At 36.9% G+C, this 18,639-nt stretch overlaps 1 protein-coding gene across 6 annotated transcripts in view; it reads left to right on the plus strand.

Annotated features, from left to right (window-relative positions):
* Positions 1-14,777, plus strand: part of LOC148874375 (RNA-binding KH domain-containing protein) — a 38,843-nt gene extending 24,066 nt beyond the window's left edge. For 2 of the 6 annotated variants that reach the window (XM_088986423.1, XM_088986428.1), the window contains exons 6-7: positions 13,954-14,097; positions 14,187-14,777. In XM_088986423.1, coding sequence (XP_088842549.1) covers positions 13,954-14,097; positions 14,187-14,333 — 291 coding nt within the window. In that variant the 3' untranslated portion in view covers positions 14,334-14,777. Of the gene's footprint in view, positions 1-13,953; positions 14,108-14,186 lie in introns of all 6 variants that reach the window. The other 4 variants (XM_088986436.1, XM_088986450.1, XM_088986447.1 and 1 more) reach the window with 2 other exon arrangements.
* The last annotated feature ends 3,862 nt before the right edge of the window (positions 14,778-18,639 follow it).

The raw sequence follows: 18,639 nt of genomic DNA on the forward strand, positions 1-18,639 counted from the left end.
CAACTCATCTAGTTGTGGATCCAAATGATCTACTTAGTTACATGCATGAGCATCTTGAGCAATATGCTCACGTTCTTCATCAGTTATAAGGTTCTTTTCTTGTTCCTTTTACATCCTATTTTGCGCATTCAAGTAATCAGGCTAATGAATTCTACTAGTAAGTCTAGCCTATTATCCCCATATCAGTGGTTCTTTCTCTTCCATTATTGGTCAAGGATTATCTTCCTGATGGTTTCGATTTTACCTCTGTCCATATAACCAAATTACCTATTAACCATCTATTCTATCTATAAGCATCTTACAAAATGCCTAAATGATGTGTGAGTTTCTTTCCTAATTATTGTGCTTTCTAGGGTTCGACCTTGAGAAGGAGGATTCATACAGGTTGTATGTGGATGGTCTTAACATGATAGAACAACTAGCAGTTTCAGGGGCAGCTCAATTCACTAGTTGTTTGAGTTGGTTTTTTGATTCTTGTAATAAAAGGATGAGGCTGAATCATTTTTAGGGATTATTCACCAACAAATGACTAGCATTTCCTTCTAGTCATTCTTTTCACCAATACAGACCTAAACAGGTAATAAACAACAAGAACATGCAACAACATACTATCAACGAGCATGCTCACACATGCTCACACATGCCAGAAATACTGTCACATCAATAAATCTAGTTCTGTACAATCTGAGGAGACAACCTAACTAGCATATTGATGGCCTTTAACAACTTTTAAGCCACCTAGTAGTCAGACAACCCTTAACAATGTCCTTTTTGTCTTATGAGTTATGACCAAAGGAAGAAAAAAGAAAAAAAATGTTCCTTTGTGCATTCAGTTCAGCATTGTTTAATCTTCTATCAAACTTCAATCTGGTAAAGTAGAATGAGAAGACAAGGGAAATGGCATGGATTTTTTACAAGTTATATGCAGCACTTCAAGTGTACAACAATAAGCATAAAAGTACCAAGCTGAAAACAACAAAACAAGTTGAATTCTTAGGGATTTCAAACCTGAACCTGAAGTGAACTCCTGGAACAATTCTGCTAGAGTAATATTGGTGTCAGGCTGGTCTCTCGTGTGGACATGCAGTGATAGAGGGAGGGTTCAGGAAGGCATCAAAATGGGTTGAATCCTCAAAACCCAAGCTCCCAATACTTCCCTAGCTAGGGATGAATTATAGCTCAAACAAGAGAGAACCAAAAATATCCTCACAAAAACAACACCCTTCTCTTTTATAAGGCTCAATTGCTTGCGCCTTGCTGGAGAAGCCAACTAAAACATTTACAAACAAGCCCCTAAAATGGTACCTTCACAAACAACTCATTAAGAACAAACTAATTCATAGAAACCACCCAAAAAGATGACTTTTGTTACAGGAAGACCCAAGAAACCCAATCGATGTACACCCAAATGCCCCTAGACCCAAACTGTCAACAAAGCTATCCAAAATAGGGCCCACTTTGATTGTTGGTAATTTAAACATCTTCTACGCCTTCTGTTGAGTGGGCCGGTTTGTTTTGTTGAGTGACCCAAACTGTCTTTAGTTTCTTTTTATTTAATTAGGAAGTTGTTGGGCCTTCCGCCCATTAGTTTTTATTTTTTAAAGTTGTGACTATTCGGTTTTAGTAGCTACCCTACTAAGGGCATCCTTGTAATATCTCATCTCTAAGTTAAATATACATATAATGAGGGGCTAGCGGCTAGGGTTAACTTTTCTCATAACTCTAGTTGACCTCCTACTCTTTTCTTCTTCTCCTTCCTTCTGTACTGCTGAAATCTTCACCTTTCCCCTCTTTCTCTCACAAAAAGCTTGACTGAATCAGAAAATAGTGATTTCTACTTGGTATCAGAGCAAGTTGAAGGTTCTTGAAGTTGTTCTCTCATGCAGCCCTAGATCGGCTGATTGCATGGTGATTTAAGAGGCTGATCGAAGCTCTCAGGTAAGCCCAGTTTTTGGATTTTCTTGATGGATCTGTGTGCCCTGTAGCTGGTCTAGGGTTTCTCATCAGAATAAGGAAAAACTGGAGAAAGGGGAAGAGTCATGTTTTTGCTTGACTCTTCAATTTTGACCTAGGAAGTGGCACTAGTTTTTTAGGGTTCCTTGGAGTTTTTTGTAAGGGGCGATTCGAGTCCCACGTGGTTTGGAGGCTTCTAGAGAGGGTGGTTGTCTTTTCTCTCTCTTCTCCCATCCCACAGAAAAGGAATCTTTTGTGGGAAGAAAGCCTAGGACACCAAGAAAGTGTTGTTGGTTCCAAAAGGTGTCTTGTTTGATCTTGCTACAATTTTTAGTTATTTTCTTTACCTTTATTGAGAAGCATGGAGGGCCATAGAGTTGAAAATAAGCCCGGGAGTGAAATGAGACCAGTGAGAGGGGGTGCTGGAGACCCCTTCGGGGCTGGAACCATTACTACAGTTAGGTTGGATGGTGCAAACTACTTGGAATGGTCACAATCTCCCAAGATGGCCATTGGGGCTTGTGGGAAATTAGGGTATATCACTAGTGAAGAGGCGAAACCCGAAACTAACAACTCCTGGTGGGTGCAGGAAAATTATATGGTGATGACTTGGTTGTGTAATTCCATGTTGCCACATAAGTAAAAATTTCTTATGGGCAAACATTGCTAAGGAAATATGGGATGGAGTTGCAGAAACCTATTCACAAAGGGAGAATGTTGCTAGGGTTTATCAACTGAGAAATCAGATTATTGCTACAAGGTAGGGAGATAGATCTGTTGCAACCTATTTTTCAGCCCTTAAGACCCTGTGGCAGGAGATTGACCATTTGGAGACCTTTTCTTTGGAAATCACCAAGGATGCAACTACCTATCAGAGACATTTAGAGAAGTATAGGGTGTTTGAATTCCTTGCTGGCTTTAACCCTGAGTATGATATTGCACGACAACATCTTCTTTCCAGGGATAGTGTCACTCTCTCCCAAGCATATGCTTTTGTGTCAAGGGAGGAGTGCAGGAGGGATGTGATGATGAAAACCCAAATTTCTGATCAGTCTGCCATGGTAAGTGTTATTAAACCTAAACAAAGTGGCGGTGAAATCAAGAAGGAAGACAGAAGAGACTTGGTTTGTGACTACTATAAGAAGCCTAAGCATACAAGAGATGCTTGTTGGAAGCTTCACCCACATCTTGTGCTGACTAGATTGAGAAATAAGAAGGGAAATGCGCACATGGCAGTTACCGGTGACACTCCGGCCCCTCCTATTACAGCTGCTTTGGAGTCTATTGCAGCTACTGCAATAAGGGCCGAACTTGAGAGATATGGGCTACTTCTAAACCAACGGGATACAACTAGTTCCAGTTCAGCTGCAAGCGAACAACAAGGTATAGGTGGCACTAGTGGAGCTCACTCTACCTCCTTTGCTCACACAGGTAGTTCACACGTCACTGCAAATAATGTTTCCACTTCAAGTAAGGAGAGACCTCCTTGGATTATAGATTCTGGAGCCTCAGAGCACATGACCCATAGTTTCACTATTTTTTCCTCTTACCAGCTCTGTTCTAGCAGAGATAGGGTCTCCACTGCTGATGGATCCCATGTTCCTATTGCTGGGAAGGGATCTGTCAAGATTAATGATTCTATTTGTTTAACCTCTGTCCTTCATGTTCCCAGATTGAGCACAAATTTGTTATTTGTTAGTAGTTTGACTAAGAATTTGAACTGCTTAGTAATATTTTCTCCTGGACGTTGTATTTTGCAGGATCTTTATTCAAAGAGGACAATTGGGAGTTGTCGTGAAGTGATTGGAATCTATCTCCTGGATGTTCCCCCTCACTAGAGTCATCATGTTAGTAGGGATAGTGAGTCAGGATCTGAGTCAGATTATGCTTTGGCATAATCGTTTGGGCCATTTGTCTTTTTCTTCTTTTTCTTCTTTGTTTCCAAAACTTTTTGAGTCTGTGAGTCTGTCAAGTCTGGAGTGTGAAGGTTGTCAACTTGGAAAGCATTGTATACATTCTTTTAAACCCAATTATAAAAGATGTTCTTCTTTTGATGTTATTCATTCGGATGTGTGGGGTCCTTACCATGTTGCTTCTATGGGAGGCTATCGCTATTTTCTCCTATTTGTGGATGATTTCTCTCGATACTCTTGGATTTACCTGATGAAATCCCACGATGAAGTACCATCCTTGGTGCGACAATTTCATTAGATGGTACTAACACAGTTTGGAACAAGAATAAAGGTGTTCAGATCTGACAATGCCAGGGAATATTTTGAAAGACATCTTGCCTCGTACTTGTTATCATATGGTGTTGTCTATCAGAGCAGTTGCTCCTACAGTCCACAACAAAATGGTGTTGTAGAAAGGAAGAACAGACACATTGTTGAGACCGCAAGAAGCAAGATGATCACATCTAAAAATCCGGTTTGGTTTTGGGGTGATGCAGTTCTCACAGCAGTATATCTGATTAACAGGGTGCCTTCTCGTATACTTGGATTTGGCACTCCATTCAACCTTCTTTTTTCTCAGGGGTAGATGTTTCGTGTTCCTCTCAGGGTGTTTGGGTGTGTATGCTTTGCACAGAGACTTGGTCCTCACCACTCGAAGCTTGATCCCAAGGCAAAGAAGTGTGTCTTCCTTGGATATGCAGAGAATCAGAAAGAGTACCGCTACTATGATCCAGTCTCTGGGAACCGATATGTTACCATGGATGTCACCTTTTTTGAATCCACATACTTTTCACAGAATCCTTCTCAGGGGGAGTGTTTTGGGGAAGTCAGCAATCTATCCCTCTCCCAGTTCCAGTCCCTGTGTCACCTCCTATGCTTGACCACCACCTGGTGCCACCTACCTTGCCACCTCCTTTGCGCTCTGCTTCTCAACATTACTCACGACAGAGACTTCACAAGGCGGTTGATTCCACTACAGTAGAACTCACACACTTCCTGTCGATCCCTTGGAGACTCTAGATTCGACTGTTATGGATTCAGGTATTCCTCTTGATCCCGCTATTATTTCAGTTCCCAATGATCCTACTAACTCTGTTACCGATAACCTTGATCTCCCTATTGCTCTTAGAAAAGGTAAGGGAAAGTGTATTGCTCATTGTATTTCACAGTACTTATCCTACAATGAACTTTCTCCTTCCTACCGTGCTTTTCTCTCTTCTCTTGATTCAGTGTCTATACCCAAGGGTGTTAGTGAGACTCTCTCCAAACCTGAGTGGAAGGCAGATATGCAGGAAGAGATGGGAAGCTTTGATTAAGAATCAGACATGGGACATTGTGGACCTACCAGAAGACAAGGAGATAGTTGGATGCAGATGGGTTTACATAGTAAAATATAAGGCGGATGGAAGTATAGAGAGGTACAAGGCAAGAATTGTCGCAAAAGGATACACACAAGCCTATGGCATTGATTATTTAGAGACCTTTGTGCCAGTTGCAAAGATGACTTATGTTCGGATACTCCTTTCCCTTGCTGCCTCATACTCTTGGCCCTTGTTTCAACTGGATGTGAAGAATGCTTTCCTAAATGGAGATCCGCAAGAAGTGTATATGGATCTTCCTACTGGTTTCTACAATGATACTGAAAAGGGAAAGGTATGCAGGCTTAAGAAGTCACTATATGGCTTGAAACAATCTCCCAGAGCATGGTTTGACAGATTCAGAAAGGCCTTGATTAATTTTGGCTACACTCAAACTCAATCCGATCACACTTTGTTTGTGAAGCGCAGAGGATCTTTGGTGTCAGTCCTAATTGTTTATGTGGATGATATTGTTGTCATTGGGAATGATTCGAGTGAGATTGATAGTCTGAAGGGGAACCTACATAAGGAATTTGAAATTAAAAATCTTGGAGAACTGATATACTTCTTAGGCATTGAAGTTGCAAGATCGAAACATGGAATTTTTATCTCTCAAAGGAAGTATGTCTTGGACCTTCAAGAGAGACAAGGAAGCTTGGAACAAAGGCAATTAGCACCCTTATTGATCAAAATCATAAAATCAGTGCAACAAAAGGTGAACCAGTAAAGGACATTGGGAGATATCAGAGACTTGTGGGTCGGCTGCTATACTTGTGTATGACAAGACTAGACATCTCCTATGCATTGAGTGTAGTAAGTCAATACATGCATGCCCCACAAGTCCAGCATTGGGAGGCATTTTACAGGATCCTTGCTTATCTGAAGGGACATCCAGGCAGAGGCATATTGTTTACTGATCATGGACAATTGAAATAGAGACTTATACAGATGCTGATTGGGCAGGATGCCTTGATGATAGGAGATCAACTTCAGGAGTGTGCACCCTAGTTGGGGGTAACCTAGTCTCATGGAAGAGTAAGAAACAAACAGTGGTGGCAAGATCAAGTGCTGAAGCCGAATACAGGGCCATGGCGCATGGAGTTTCTTAACTTCTATGGATCCGTTCTCTGTTAGAAGAAATTGGTGTACAGGCAGAAGAACCCATGATGCTATACTGTGATAACCAGGCAACAATTAACATTGCCCATAACCCAGTCCAGCATGACCGAACTAAGCACATTGAAGTGGATAGACATTTTATCAGAGAAAGGGTAACTTCTGGAGAAGTTTGTATTCCATACATAGCTTCTGATCTGCAACTTGCTGATGTTCTCACAAAAGGTGTTGCAAAGAACAAGCTGGAGCATGATCTATGCAAGTTGGGAATGTGTGACATTTACTCCCAATTTGAGGGGGAGTGTTGAGTGGCCCGGTTTGTCTTTAGTTTGTTTTTATTTAATCAGGAAGTTGTTGGACCTTCGGCCCATTAGTTTTTTATTTTTTAAAGTTGTGACTATTCAGTTTTAGTAGCCGCCCTACTAAGGGCATCCTTGTAATATCTCATCTCTAAGTTAAATATAAATATAATGAGGGGCTGGCGGCTAGGGTTAATTTTTCTCATAACTCTAGTTGACCTCCTACTCTTTTCTTCATCTCCTTCCTTCTCTACTGCTGAAATCTTCACCTTCCCTCTCTTTCTCTCACAAGAAGCTTGACTGAATCAGCAAATAGTGATTTCTACTCCTACTAGTTCAAATTCATTAGAACTTTTGGCCATTTGTGCCTGTCCTTGATCAACCTTTGTTGTTAGTTCTAGGCCTCCATTGATAATCAGGGGTCTACGACATTAAAAGTGGGTGAAGTGGACAAACCTGGCGGTAGTTCAATTTAATATGTGTTGTCCTCAAACTGTTTCAGCATTCGACAGAGGCCAATCTTTTTTTTCTTAAATTCATGGTAAGTCCCAATAGGAAACCTCTCGAGCCACAAATACAAGATCCCCCTAATGAAACTTTCATCCAGCATAGCTTATCCAGAGCTTCTTTATACCTTTGGTTGTTTTCTTTCATCTTATGTCAAATGTTTTCTTGAATCTCTTGAATGGATTCATCTAAAGCCTTGGCATCATACTCACTTGCTGCAACCCTGTTATAGGAACTAAGATCAACAACACCTTTAGGTGATTGATCATACACAACTTCACAAGGAGTCTTCCCTATAGATTTATAAACTCGTTTGTGGTAGGATAGGATAAGATCCCATTGCTTCAACTAATCTCCAACAACTAAAGTCCTCAACAAGTTGCCTAAGCTTTGATTAACCACTCCAGTTTGTCCATCTGTTTGTGGATGAAATGTACTGCTATATTGTAAGGTAATGCCCATACGCTTCCATTAAGTTTTCTAAAGTTGTTTATGAAATCTTGTGTTACAATTTGATGTGATAGATCTTGGTAATCCATTCAATTGGACAACTTCTTTAAAAATCAAGTTAGCTACATGAGAAGCTTCAGAAGTCTTTTGGCAATCAATAAAATGAGCTATTTTAGAGAAGCTATCAACCACAAATAAATAGTCATTACCCCTAGCTGTTCTTGTATCCCAACACAAAATCCATACTCCATAGTAATGGTGCTTTTGGTGTGGGTAAGGGAAGATATACACTAATGTTTTGATGTTGTCTGTTAGATGTTTGGCACTTGTGACATCTATTAACATAGTAGAACAATGATGAGTAACAACTATGATTGGCACTTGTGTCAGCTATTTTGTAGCTTTGGCCAAAAGTATCTCTTGGCCAGTTAAGAACCTTCATATAAGGCAGCAGAAAATACATACAGTTCTGTTGGTGAGTACAACACTTACTAAGAATTTGCTTGGCTTGTGACCAAGAAAGAATAGGAAGAAAGGAGATATGAAGGTGCAATCAGATCCGTAGCAATAAAAGGAAGCTTTCAGAAAAGCAATGGAAGAAGAAAGGAAAGACAGAAGACTGAACTATCTTATGGGCTATGGCCCTTCCAACCCAATATATCTACACTCTCCCTCAAGCTGAGCAGATGCCAATCATGCCCAACTTGCTTACATGCTGATGCGATTTAGCTTTAGGAACTTCCTTTGTAAGTATATCAGCCAATTGCTCTTTAGATGCAATGAAGGGTAGGCAAACTTCTCCAAATGCCACTCTCTCTCTAGTCAAGTGTCTGTCCACCACATGCTTCGTCCTGTGATGTTGGATATGATTATGTGCTACATGGTTTTAAAAATTGACTTGGAAATGGAACCGCTTTGACCACCAGTTCTTGGGTTAAATGGTTGAACCATTTGGTTTGAATCAAGTTAGATGGTTCTTGGCTCTTACATCGGACTCCTCCAAGAAAGCATATTTCCAACAACCATAGTACAATACCTAGATGTAGACCACCAAGAAACCATGTGCTTCTAGTTTTTTGTGACCATGCTTTCCAAAGAGGATGCCTTTTCCTAGCATAAAGTTCAACAGAAAACTTTCTACTGTAGCCATATGTGTATTTCTAGGGATATGCATAAACTGACTATTGACACTAACAACATAAGAAATGTTAGGGTAAGTCATGCATAGGTACAACAACTTCCCAAGCAATTTTCGGAACACTCACCTATTCTAAAGTAACTCTCCATCAGAAGAGGAGGGCTTATGATTTAGATCAATAGGTGTGGCAGTAGGTTTGACACCAAGTGTGCTTGTTTCAGTGTGCAAGTCAAGTGGATGCTTATGTTGGGAGATGAAGATCCCATCTTTGGACCTAGCAACTTCAATCCACAAGAAGTATCTCAATTCTCCAAAAATTTTTAATTTCAATTTTGTCATTAAGAAAGTGTTTGAGGCTCTCAATTTCTTGCATATTGTAACTTGTAACTATAGTGTCATCCACAAATAATTATGAAGGCAACCGGAGCACCTCTCCTCTTCACAAAGGGAGCATGGCCCAACTATGTGTGTGTGTGTATCCAAAGTGAACAAGGGAAGCCATCAACCTTTCAAACCAAGTTCTAGGTGATTTCTTTATCTTTAAAGGCAATGACTTCTTCAATTTACATACCTTGTATTTCTTTCCCGTACATCCTAGAGGAAGAGACATATACACTTCTTCAGACAACTCCCCATTCAAAAAGGCATTGCTTACATCAAACTGATAGAGTTGGCAATCAAAATTAGTTGCCAAAGATAATAAGAATCTTTCAAATGTCAACTTAGCAACGATGGCAAATGCCTCCAAGCAATCTATCCCATATGTCTACATATAGCCTCTATCAAGCAATTGAGCCTTGTATCGTTCAATAGATCCATTTCCATGGTATTTTATAGTGTAAAACCATTTGCATCCAATAGGCTCCTTGCCCTCACGTAAAGCAACCACATCCTAAGTATCATTCTTATGTAATGCCTCTATTTCAGTTTTCATAGCATCCCTCCATTCTGGTTTTGAGAATTCTTCTAATACAAATTTAGTGATAGGCTAAAAGGAAATAGAGGGTAAGAAAGAATAATATGGTGGGGAGAGCAAACCATTAGAGAGAGACTTTGAGATAAAATGTGCACTACTCTCTCTTACCCTTTCTTATGGCAATGAGGATATCAAGGTCAGGTAAAGGGGGCTGCAAAGGTATGGGCCTATGGGCTCATTACTCGTTGTCTCTTTAGCAACTTGGAGTGTAGGAGGCTCAACTATAGAAGTAGAAACAAGTTGCTCATTCCTAAACCTTTCTATTGGCACCACTTTTGAAGGACAAGATGAGGCACAAATGAAGGGGGGACATGGAGGTAGTTGTGGGGGAATTAGAATGGGAGAAGTAGGAGATGACTCAATAGGAGGTGACTGAACAAGAGGCTCACCATTGGACTCAAATAGGAAAAGGAACATCAAACAACTCAGATGAAGTTTCCTCCTTAGGAGAATGGCCATAAAAGGGAATGGACTTTGCAAAAGTGACATCCATGGAAACAAAATGGGTGCCACTAATTGGATCAAAAGAATAGTAACCCTTCTTTGTGGAGTCATAATCAAGGAATAAACATCTGCGGGCCTTAAATGCAAAGGTCTCTATTTGGAAACAAGAAGCTAAAATGAGGCTTGAAACCCAAGACTCGGGATAACATATGATTGATAAGTTGTAATAACAGCACCCCTCCCCTAAATTTGGTAGGAACATGTGAGGCAAATAAAATGCTTTTGGCTATTTTAAAAATATGATGATTTTTTCGTTTAACAACATTTTGGAGTGCGTACACGAGCTTTGGTGAATGGCCCCAAAAGTATGAAGATAAGAAATAAGACCCTTCTCAAATATTTCTTTGCATTATCTGATTGAGGAATACCTTGATATGAGTATCAAATTGTGTAAGAATAAATTCATGAACTTGTTTCACAATCTTTGGGACTTCATCATGCAAATGCAACAATTATATCCAAGTGTACTGTGAAACGTCATCAATAAACAAAATAAAGTATTGATAGCCACCCCCACACATTAGAGTGCACAATAAGGAAAAGAAAAGTAGATCTTTTATTACTCAAAGGATAAGTGTTTTTACAATGCTTTAAAAACTTACGTGAATGCAAACTTGACTAATTGACTCTTTTAAACAATACTAGAAAGAATTGACTCAAAGCTAAAAAAAGAAAATGACCTAGTCGGAAATGGCATCACATAACACGACTAATAGACACTGAAGAGGGAGATCCAAAAGCGACTTTTAGGTGCTTCTTGGGCTTTGCTTAGTAACATCAAGCAGGTATATTTCATTCGCCTCATGGGCACTCCTAATCACCTTCTAAGACTGCAAATCTTGAAAATTTGCAATAAGGGAAAATGGTTATACAATAGTTTAATGATATAGTCAGGCTACTTATGGATAAAAGGTTGTTGTGGAGTTTAGGGACATGAAGGATAGAGGTGAGGATGAGAGAATCTGTGATCTTGATGTCTTCCTTGCCAGAAATTGGAGCAAGAGAGCTATTGGCTTGTGTTATTTTATCATGACCAGAAAGCAAGTTATAGGAATTAAATAAGGTAGAAATACTAGTCATATGATCAAAAGCTCTAGAATATATAATCCAAGGGATTGTACGATTACTCAAGGTAGTTACATGGTTGGCAGTAGCATATACACTTGATTGTGCAAAAGCTATTGAAGTTGAATTGCCTGAAGGATTAGAAGCTGATGCAACTTTTCTCTCAAGGTGATTAATCATCCTTCGATAATTCTCAAATTCTGCCTTCACTTCTGCTAGTTGCTCAATAGTAGCCTTTTCATTAGAACCCTTGTCACTATCTAGAACCATGGCTGCATTAGCATTCCTAATCTCTCCATTTCCATCTTTTCTTATTTTTAGCATTCTTGAACCGAGCTGGCAAAAGTTCTAGGTTATTCAGCAAGTATCCTTTGTATGTGTTGCATTCTTGCAATACTCACATATAACATCCTTCCTTCCCTGAGCTGCTTTAAGTTTCACCCCTACTTAATGTCATATTTTGGATTCATCCCTGTAAGAAATTGAAAGACCCTGTTTCTTTTCACAAGTTTCCTAAACGTTTCAACATCCATTTTTACTCTTCCAAACAATTGCCTCCATCAAATCAATATCCTGCCACACAGAGATTTCAGTATTGAATAATAAATTGCTAATGCTTCTCCCCCTGTTGTAAATTATTCACATCAAGCTTCACTGTGGTATGCCCTTGAATTTAGTGGATTGAATAATAAATTGTTGATATTGTAACCATTCTCCTTTCTGCAATCACTTGTCAGTGTATGCCCTAGAATTTAGAGGATAGACAAATGGGTTCCCTCAATTGCCATATGTTAAGACCAAGGACCAGTTGGCTGGTTTCTTAATTAAGGAATTAATTAAAAGAAGTTTGATTATGTTCTAAGCAAGTTGAGCATGATTGATATCTATGCTTTACTTGAGGGGAAGTAAAAAAGTATGTAATTGATGTTTTATTGTTATTTTCTTTCAATTCTTTGAAGGGTAAAAAAAATAATTTCACCATTTATTTAGAGTATGAATAGTTAAAAGGGTGGACGAGCAAAAACTATCATACACAATTCGTTCGATTTAATTCTTCTCTTTTCTCGCTAATTTCCTTTTATCGATCTCCACTTATATATACTCCAATCTCTTCATTTTTCTTTAATCCTCGATTGTCTCTTTTTGTTGAACTTTTATAGTTTGCAATACCAGTGCCACTTCTAGGAAAAAGGAAGGAGCAGTCAAGCCTTAAAGGACTGCATTATGTACAGGTCAATGCATTGGCTAAAGACCCTAGAATTGTTTAACCATTTCTCTTTTACTGATTGTCGTAAGGATTGGCTATTAGTAGCAAGCTGTTCCTTCTCCAAGGTGGGTATTGACTAGCTGGGTCCCCCATCCTCTTGGTTCTTTGAAGCTGAATTTTGATGGGAGTAGCCAGGGTAACCTGGGTCCCTCTGGGATGAGAGGTGTATTGAGGTATGAGACTGGAGAGGTTGTCATACTCTACTCTGGCCCTTTAGGTGTTGGGAACTCTATCCGGGCAGAGCTGTTAACTGCAATACAACTATACAAGGAATGCTTCTTGCAAAAGAAGTGGGAGTGGAGGGGATTCTAAGACAGTGGTGGATTGGTTAATAAATCCAGAGGATGTCACTTGGGGCTACAAAAATGAGTTAAAGAAATTCGAAGGCTGACAAGAAATATGTCTGTAACAGTACAGTGGGCTGGGAGATCAGCTAATGCATTTGCCTATGTCTTGGCAAAACAAGGGACAAATAGGGAAACATTGTTTGGGTGCAACTGTAACTCTTGTTTTAACATCAACATTCATGTAATCTCTGTTGTAATTTATGTATTTTCTGTTTGGAGAGGCAGCACCTCGCGCCTCTAAGGGGATTTTCATGTAACTAATCTTTGAAATAATGGAAGATGATTTTATTTATCAAAAAAATTTCCCATTGACCAACATACCCATGATCTTATTTCAGAAACATGTGGGACCCAGAAAAATTGTTTTTTCCATGTATCACTTTCCTGGGTAAGTGATACCCTTTCTTAGACGGGGTAAGATGAGTTTCCCAAGTAGAGGGTAAATGAAAAAAATCAGATGATCAAAAATGCCCCCACAAGATGCATTTACACCTGTAAATTAAACAAAAAACAAACATGGGTAAGTGCACTTATCTGGGAAAGTACGTTCCTGAAAAATAAACACAACCTTAGATTTATCAAATTGTTCCAGTCAAAGGGGTAAATTCATGGTTTTGAAAACCAGACTGGACAGTTGGACCGTTTGACTTGGGAACTGGTCATGGCTCTGCTTCCGGTTTTGGACCTGAGAACTGTCTGATCAGGGTTCAGACTGGATGGTTGAACCGTTTGATCTGGTAACTGGTGGTCAAAGCAGTTCCGTTTTTAAAACCCATTGGTATAAAGTACTTTATTTTCACATGTTACAGCATTTAAATATCCAAACAGTTTTTAATTTTTTTTTCAGTTACCAGAATTTGATTTTACCATTTCTTTTTAAAGTACTTTATTTTCACATGTTACAGCATTTAAATATCCAAACAGTTTTTAATTTTTTTTCAGTTACCAGAATTTGATTTTACCATTTCTTTTTGAGCTGTTAAATCTGAATTTCTGATGGCTTAATTCTTATTTCCTCTAGGAAGAAAAACTTCGAGATAAACCTGGATATGAGCACTTAAATGAGCCTTTACATGTGTTGGTGGAGGCTGAATTTCCAGCAGATGTAATAGATTCCCGTTTGAATCAAGCTGTTGTAATATTGGAGGACCTTTTGAAGCCTGTGGTATTGAAGGGTGTTTTTTTTTTCCCTTAGTATTTTGCTTTTCCCCTTCATCCACATACTACTAACGTACTTTGAATTTTTGTTTACAGGATGAGTCCTTGGATTATTATAAAAAGCAACAGTTAAGGGAATTGGCTATGCTAAATGGTACATTGAGGGAGGAAAGCCCACACATGAGCCCAAGCATGTCTCCATTCAACAGTACAGGGATGAAACGAGCCAAGACAGGAAGGTAATTGGAGAATAACTTAAGTTCCTTTCCCTGTCCCATGGAAGATCTTGTGTGTCAAATTCTGCAACTCTAATGGTGTCTTCATCTTACTAGTATTTGGATGGCTGAGGAATCTCAACTGGGAAGTAATTTTGAGTTTGATTATAGGATTTGATGGATATGGGTATCTATTGAATCATCATGTTCCATAAGCTTTTATCTTCAGTCATCTATTCATTCTTGTATCATTCCCCATAACTTTTACTTTGCAATTTCAGTAAGATGGGGTGGCTTCATTTGGATTTTCCTTTATTGATTCCTCGGTACAACGGCTGTTCATTCTCTTGAATCTTTTGTACACTTGCATTGTTGTTTTAGTTGCATTTATGTGACATATAAATGCATAAGTTATATGCATGATATGGGTGTATTCTTGATTTCATAATTGTATGATGTTTTTATTTTATTCTATGACTTGTTACATTTAGCATCTGTAAGACTACTCACAATTAGCCGTAGTTATCATGGGATCCCTTTGCAACAAGGCAAGTTTGGTGAGGTGCCCATCTTAAATGTTATGAGGGTGTCTGGCTGTCTGCATTGGCGAGTAGATGCCTTTGTGGGCAGTACACCTTATTGTAATATTATTACCCTAGGTACATTTTAGTACATCCTGTCTATCTAACCATATATAGGTTTTAGTGTTTCAGTCTTGTGAGACTCGGACCATAAACAGGGAACCAGCTTCTGGTCTAATAATGGTTTTAGGCCCCTTTAGGTTCGTGAGAATAGGGTCTGGAATCGGAATCAGAATGGACTATTCTGATTCCAATTGTTTGGTTTGGCGGAATCGGAATTCTATTCCCATTCTTGCTTGAACCAAACAGACTATGGGAATTGACCGTTCTGATTCCGATTCTAAGGATTCCAACTGCAAACCAAACGGACCCTTGGTTTGGTTGATGCATATAGGCTTTTAAATTTATCGAATTGCCAAATACAGTTTAGGGGTGTTCTTTGTGTTTAAACATTAAAACCCCTCCTAGTGTCATGTGAAAATATTAATTGAAAAAAAGGTTTCGGTCCTTTGAATTGAGCAATATCCCAAATATGCATATCGCCCGTGTAACAACTTTTAACATTAAAGGAGGAAATGGGAATGGTTTCAAAAGAAAAAGAAAAAGAGAAAAAAAAGGAGGATCCTTCCATTATTTTCTACAATTGCTTTTGTCATACAATAAAAAGAATAATTTGTTCCTTGTTTTTATGTTTTTGTTTTAATTTCCCTCTGAAATTTTCTATTTGTATTTGGTGTTATTTTTGTGTTGACATGCACTGTTTTATTAAATATAGGGTAAATTTCTTAAACTACCCTTATGGTTTATCTAATTGATTAAGTGTACCCTTATTGTTTGAAAATGAACTGCCGTTGTCCTATTGTTTTTGACAATTGACCATCTTTTTTGTCATTAATGTGTGTCAACGGAAATAAAGACTATTTTACCCTCATTATTTTAATTTTCAAAAAGTCTCTCTCCCTTTCCTGCCTGATCTCTTCTTCGAAAATCGGAACTGCCAGAATTGTAGATCTTTCTCTCTCTCTCTCTCTCTCTCTCTCTCTCCTTTGGAACTGTTAGAACTGCCAGAAATGTAGATTTTCCAAATCTCTCCCTCTTGTTCTATTCTCTAGAAACATTGGAACTATTGAATCTGTAAATCTCCCAAATCTCTTCCTCTCCCTCTCATTCTCTTCTCCGGAGCCACTAGAATTATATATCTCTCCCTCTTGTCTCTTCTCTAGAACTGTCGGAACTGCCAAAACTGCACATCTCTCCCTCTCCCTCTTGTTTTCTTCTCAGAATTGTAGATCAGGAAACAATAAGACTCCAGTTACGGCTAGAACTATATATCTCTCCCTCTCTCTCTCGTTCTCTTCCTAGAACCCGTCTGAACTGAGATCTACACTTGTTCTTTTTGTCAGAACTGAGATCAACATCTATGTGGATCTCTCCCTCTCCCTCTCATTCTCTTCTTTGGAACCCGTCAAAATTGAGATCTACACATTTTGTTTGTTGGAACTGAGATCGTTAAAACATGGCGGTGAAAATTTTTCTCATTTTTTATTTTTTTTATTCCATGTCATTTTTGAAACAACCAATGAGATGCACTTTCCCAATAACATAAACAATCTCTTCTCCTGAAATTTCCCCTACTCCAAAATTATCTCTAATTATTATTTATCTCCAAAATTATCTCTAATTTAGTAGGGAGTTTCTCTCCTAAATTATCTCTAATTCCTATTTATCATCTCCCCTACCTCTTATCTATATCTATCTAAAGAAAGTTTGGATTGAAAATTAAAGAATTATTTAAATATTCTAACAAAATTATATATTAACTTCAAAATATTTATTAAAAACATAAAAAATAATTTTGTATTTTTACAAAATATATCATGAAATTATGTACTAATAATTTAAATTATGTTTTTTTTAGATTATCTATATAAATATTTTTCAAATACTTAATAATATGTAATAGCTTTAAATAATGAAATTAAAATAACAAAAAAATTAAATATTTTATAGATTATTTAAATATTTAAATCACTAAATATATATCTTAACTAGATTTTAAATAGTTAAAATAACGAAATTATGTAATAAATTAAAAAAACTTCAAAATAGAAAAATAATTATTATATAAAATGAAATTAACAATAATTTAATATATTATAAATCTAGTGATTTAATTATGTAATAAAAGTATAAATTATGATTTTATAGATAATTAAATTTAATAAATAATTTATATTTTTAAATTTAAATATTTTACATATTATTTAAGTATTTAAATAACTAAATATTTAACATAACTAGATTTTAAATAGTTAAAATAAAGAAATTATGTAATAAATTTAAAAATTCTAAAAGTAGAAAAATAATTATAACATAATATTGAAATTAATAATAATTTAATATTTTTTATATAATATTGTAAATAACTAATTTCACTTATATCAAGTAATAATTTGAGAAAATAACTTTTAAATAAAGTATTATTTATTAATAATAATTGTAAACTCTTAATCTATATTTATTATATAATTATATATACTAAAATTAATATTTATTGTACTTTAGTAATTATTTATTGTTTTTGGTGATAAATGTATTTTCAATGATCATGTATAAATTTATTTTGTTTTGTTAATTAACAAAAAACTTTCAATAATTATTAGGGGTTAAATTACTATTATTGAAATTTTTAAATTTAATTTATTGTATTTTTTTTTATAACTTATTGATTAATATTTATAAGAGATTAAGCTATTATTTGAGATTATACTATTTATTGATTAAGTTAATATACTTTTAGTACTTATTGTATTTTTGTAATTATTGTTTTTCCATTATCAATATATTTTCAATCATTGTGTATTTTCGCTATAAATTTTCAATAATTATTGGAGATTAAATTATTGTTATTTATTAGAGATAAGGCTACTAATTTAGCTGAAATTATGAGTGTTCATGAGTTGGTTCGGTTCGACCACTGGCTATTTGACCAACCAAATTGACCTAGTCAGGTTGGGGAGTTGGTCATATGAAATCGACTGACCTTTTGTGAAAATCGATCCACTCAAATTGTATAGGTTTGGGTCGATTTTTTGGTTTGGTTAGTTGGTTCAAAAGATTTAATCTTAAAAATTAAATTAAATTTTAAAATTTATAATGCAATTATTAAAAAATAAATTTAAAAATTATATTTATGATATGAAATTATATTTAAAATATAAAATATTAATTTATATCCATGGTTAAGTCGTTCGATTTTGGTCGATTTACAAATGACCAAAGTGAAACTAATTTGACTTGGTCGAATTAGGAAATTTTTGAACCAAAGCCGACCTAAAATACTAGAAAATCGACCAACTTGAGTCGAGTTGATCGGATTGGTTGGTTTCATCAGTTTGATGAATAAACCTAACTGAAATTAGTTATTGTTATTTTTGTATTATAAAAAATTTATTAATAGTATATAAAATATGAATAGTTATTAATTATTTAAAAAGTTGAAAATATAAAACAATTGTATACTCGTATGAGTTCACATTTGCGCCCCACAAGGGGGTGCCCCATAGCATATCCACGTCGTTTATTGGGAATAGACCTGTTCATGGGTCGGGTAATCCAACGGCCTGGCCCGGCCCCTAACTAGGCTTGAACATGATTTTTAGCCCGCAGACTTAACCTCAGGCCTAAAAGCCCGACTCGATTATTTTTCAGGCCAAGCTCGGGATTTGTCAAAAAAGCCCAACCCAACTAGTT

This window comes from Nelumbo lutea, chromosome 1 (assembly GCF_056320005.1).
Source record: "Nelumbo lutea isolate HS-2025 chromosome 1, American lotus-T2T, whole genome shotgun sequence".
NCBI lineage: Eukaryota > Viridiplantae > Streptophyta > Magnoliopsida > Proteales > Nelumbonaceae > Nelumbo > Nelumbo lutea.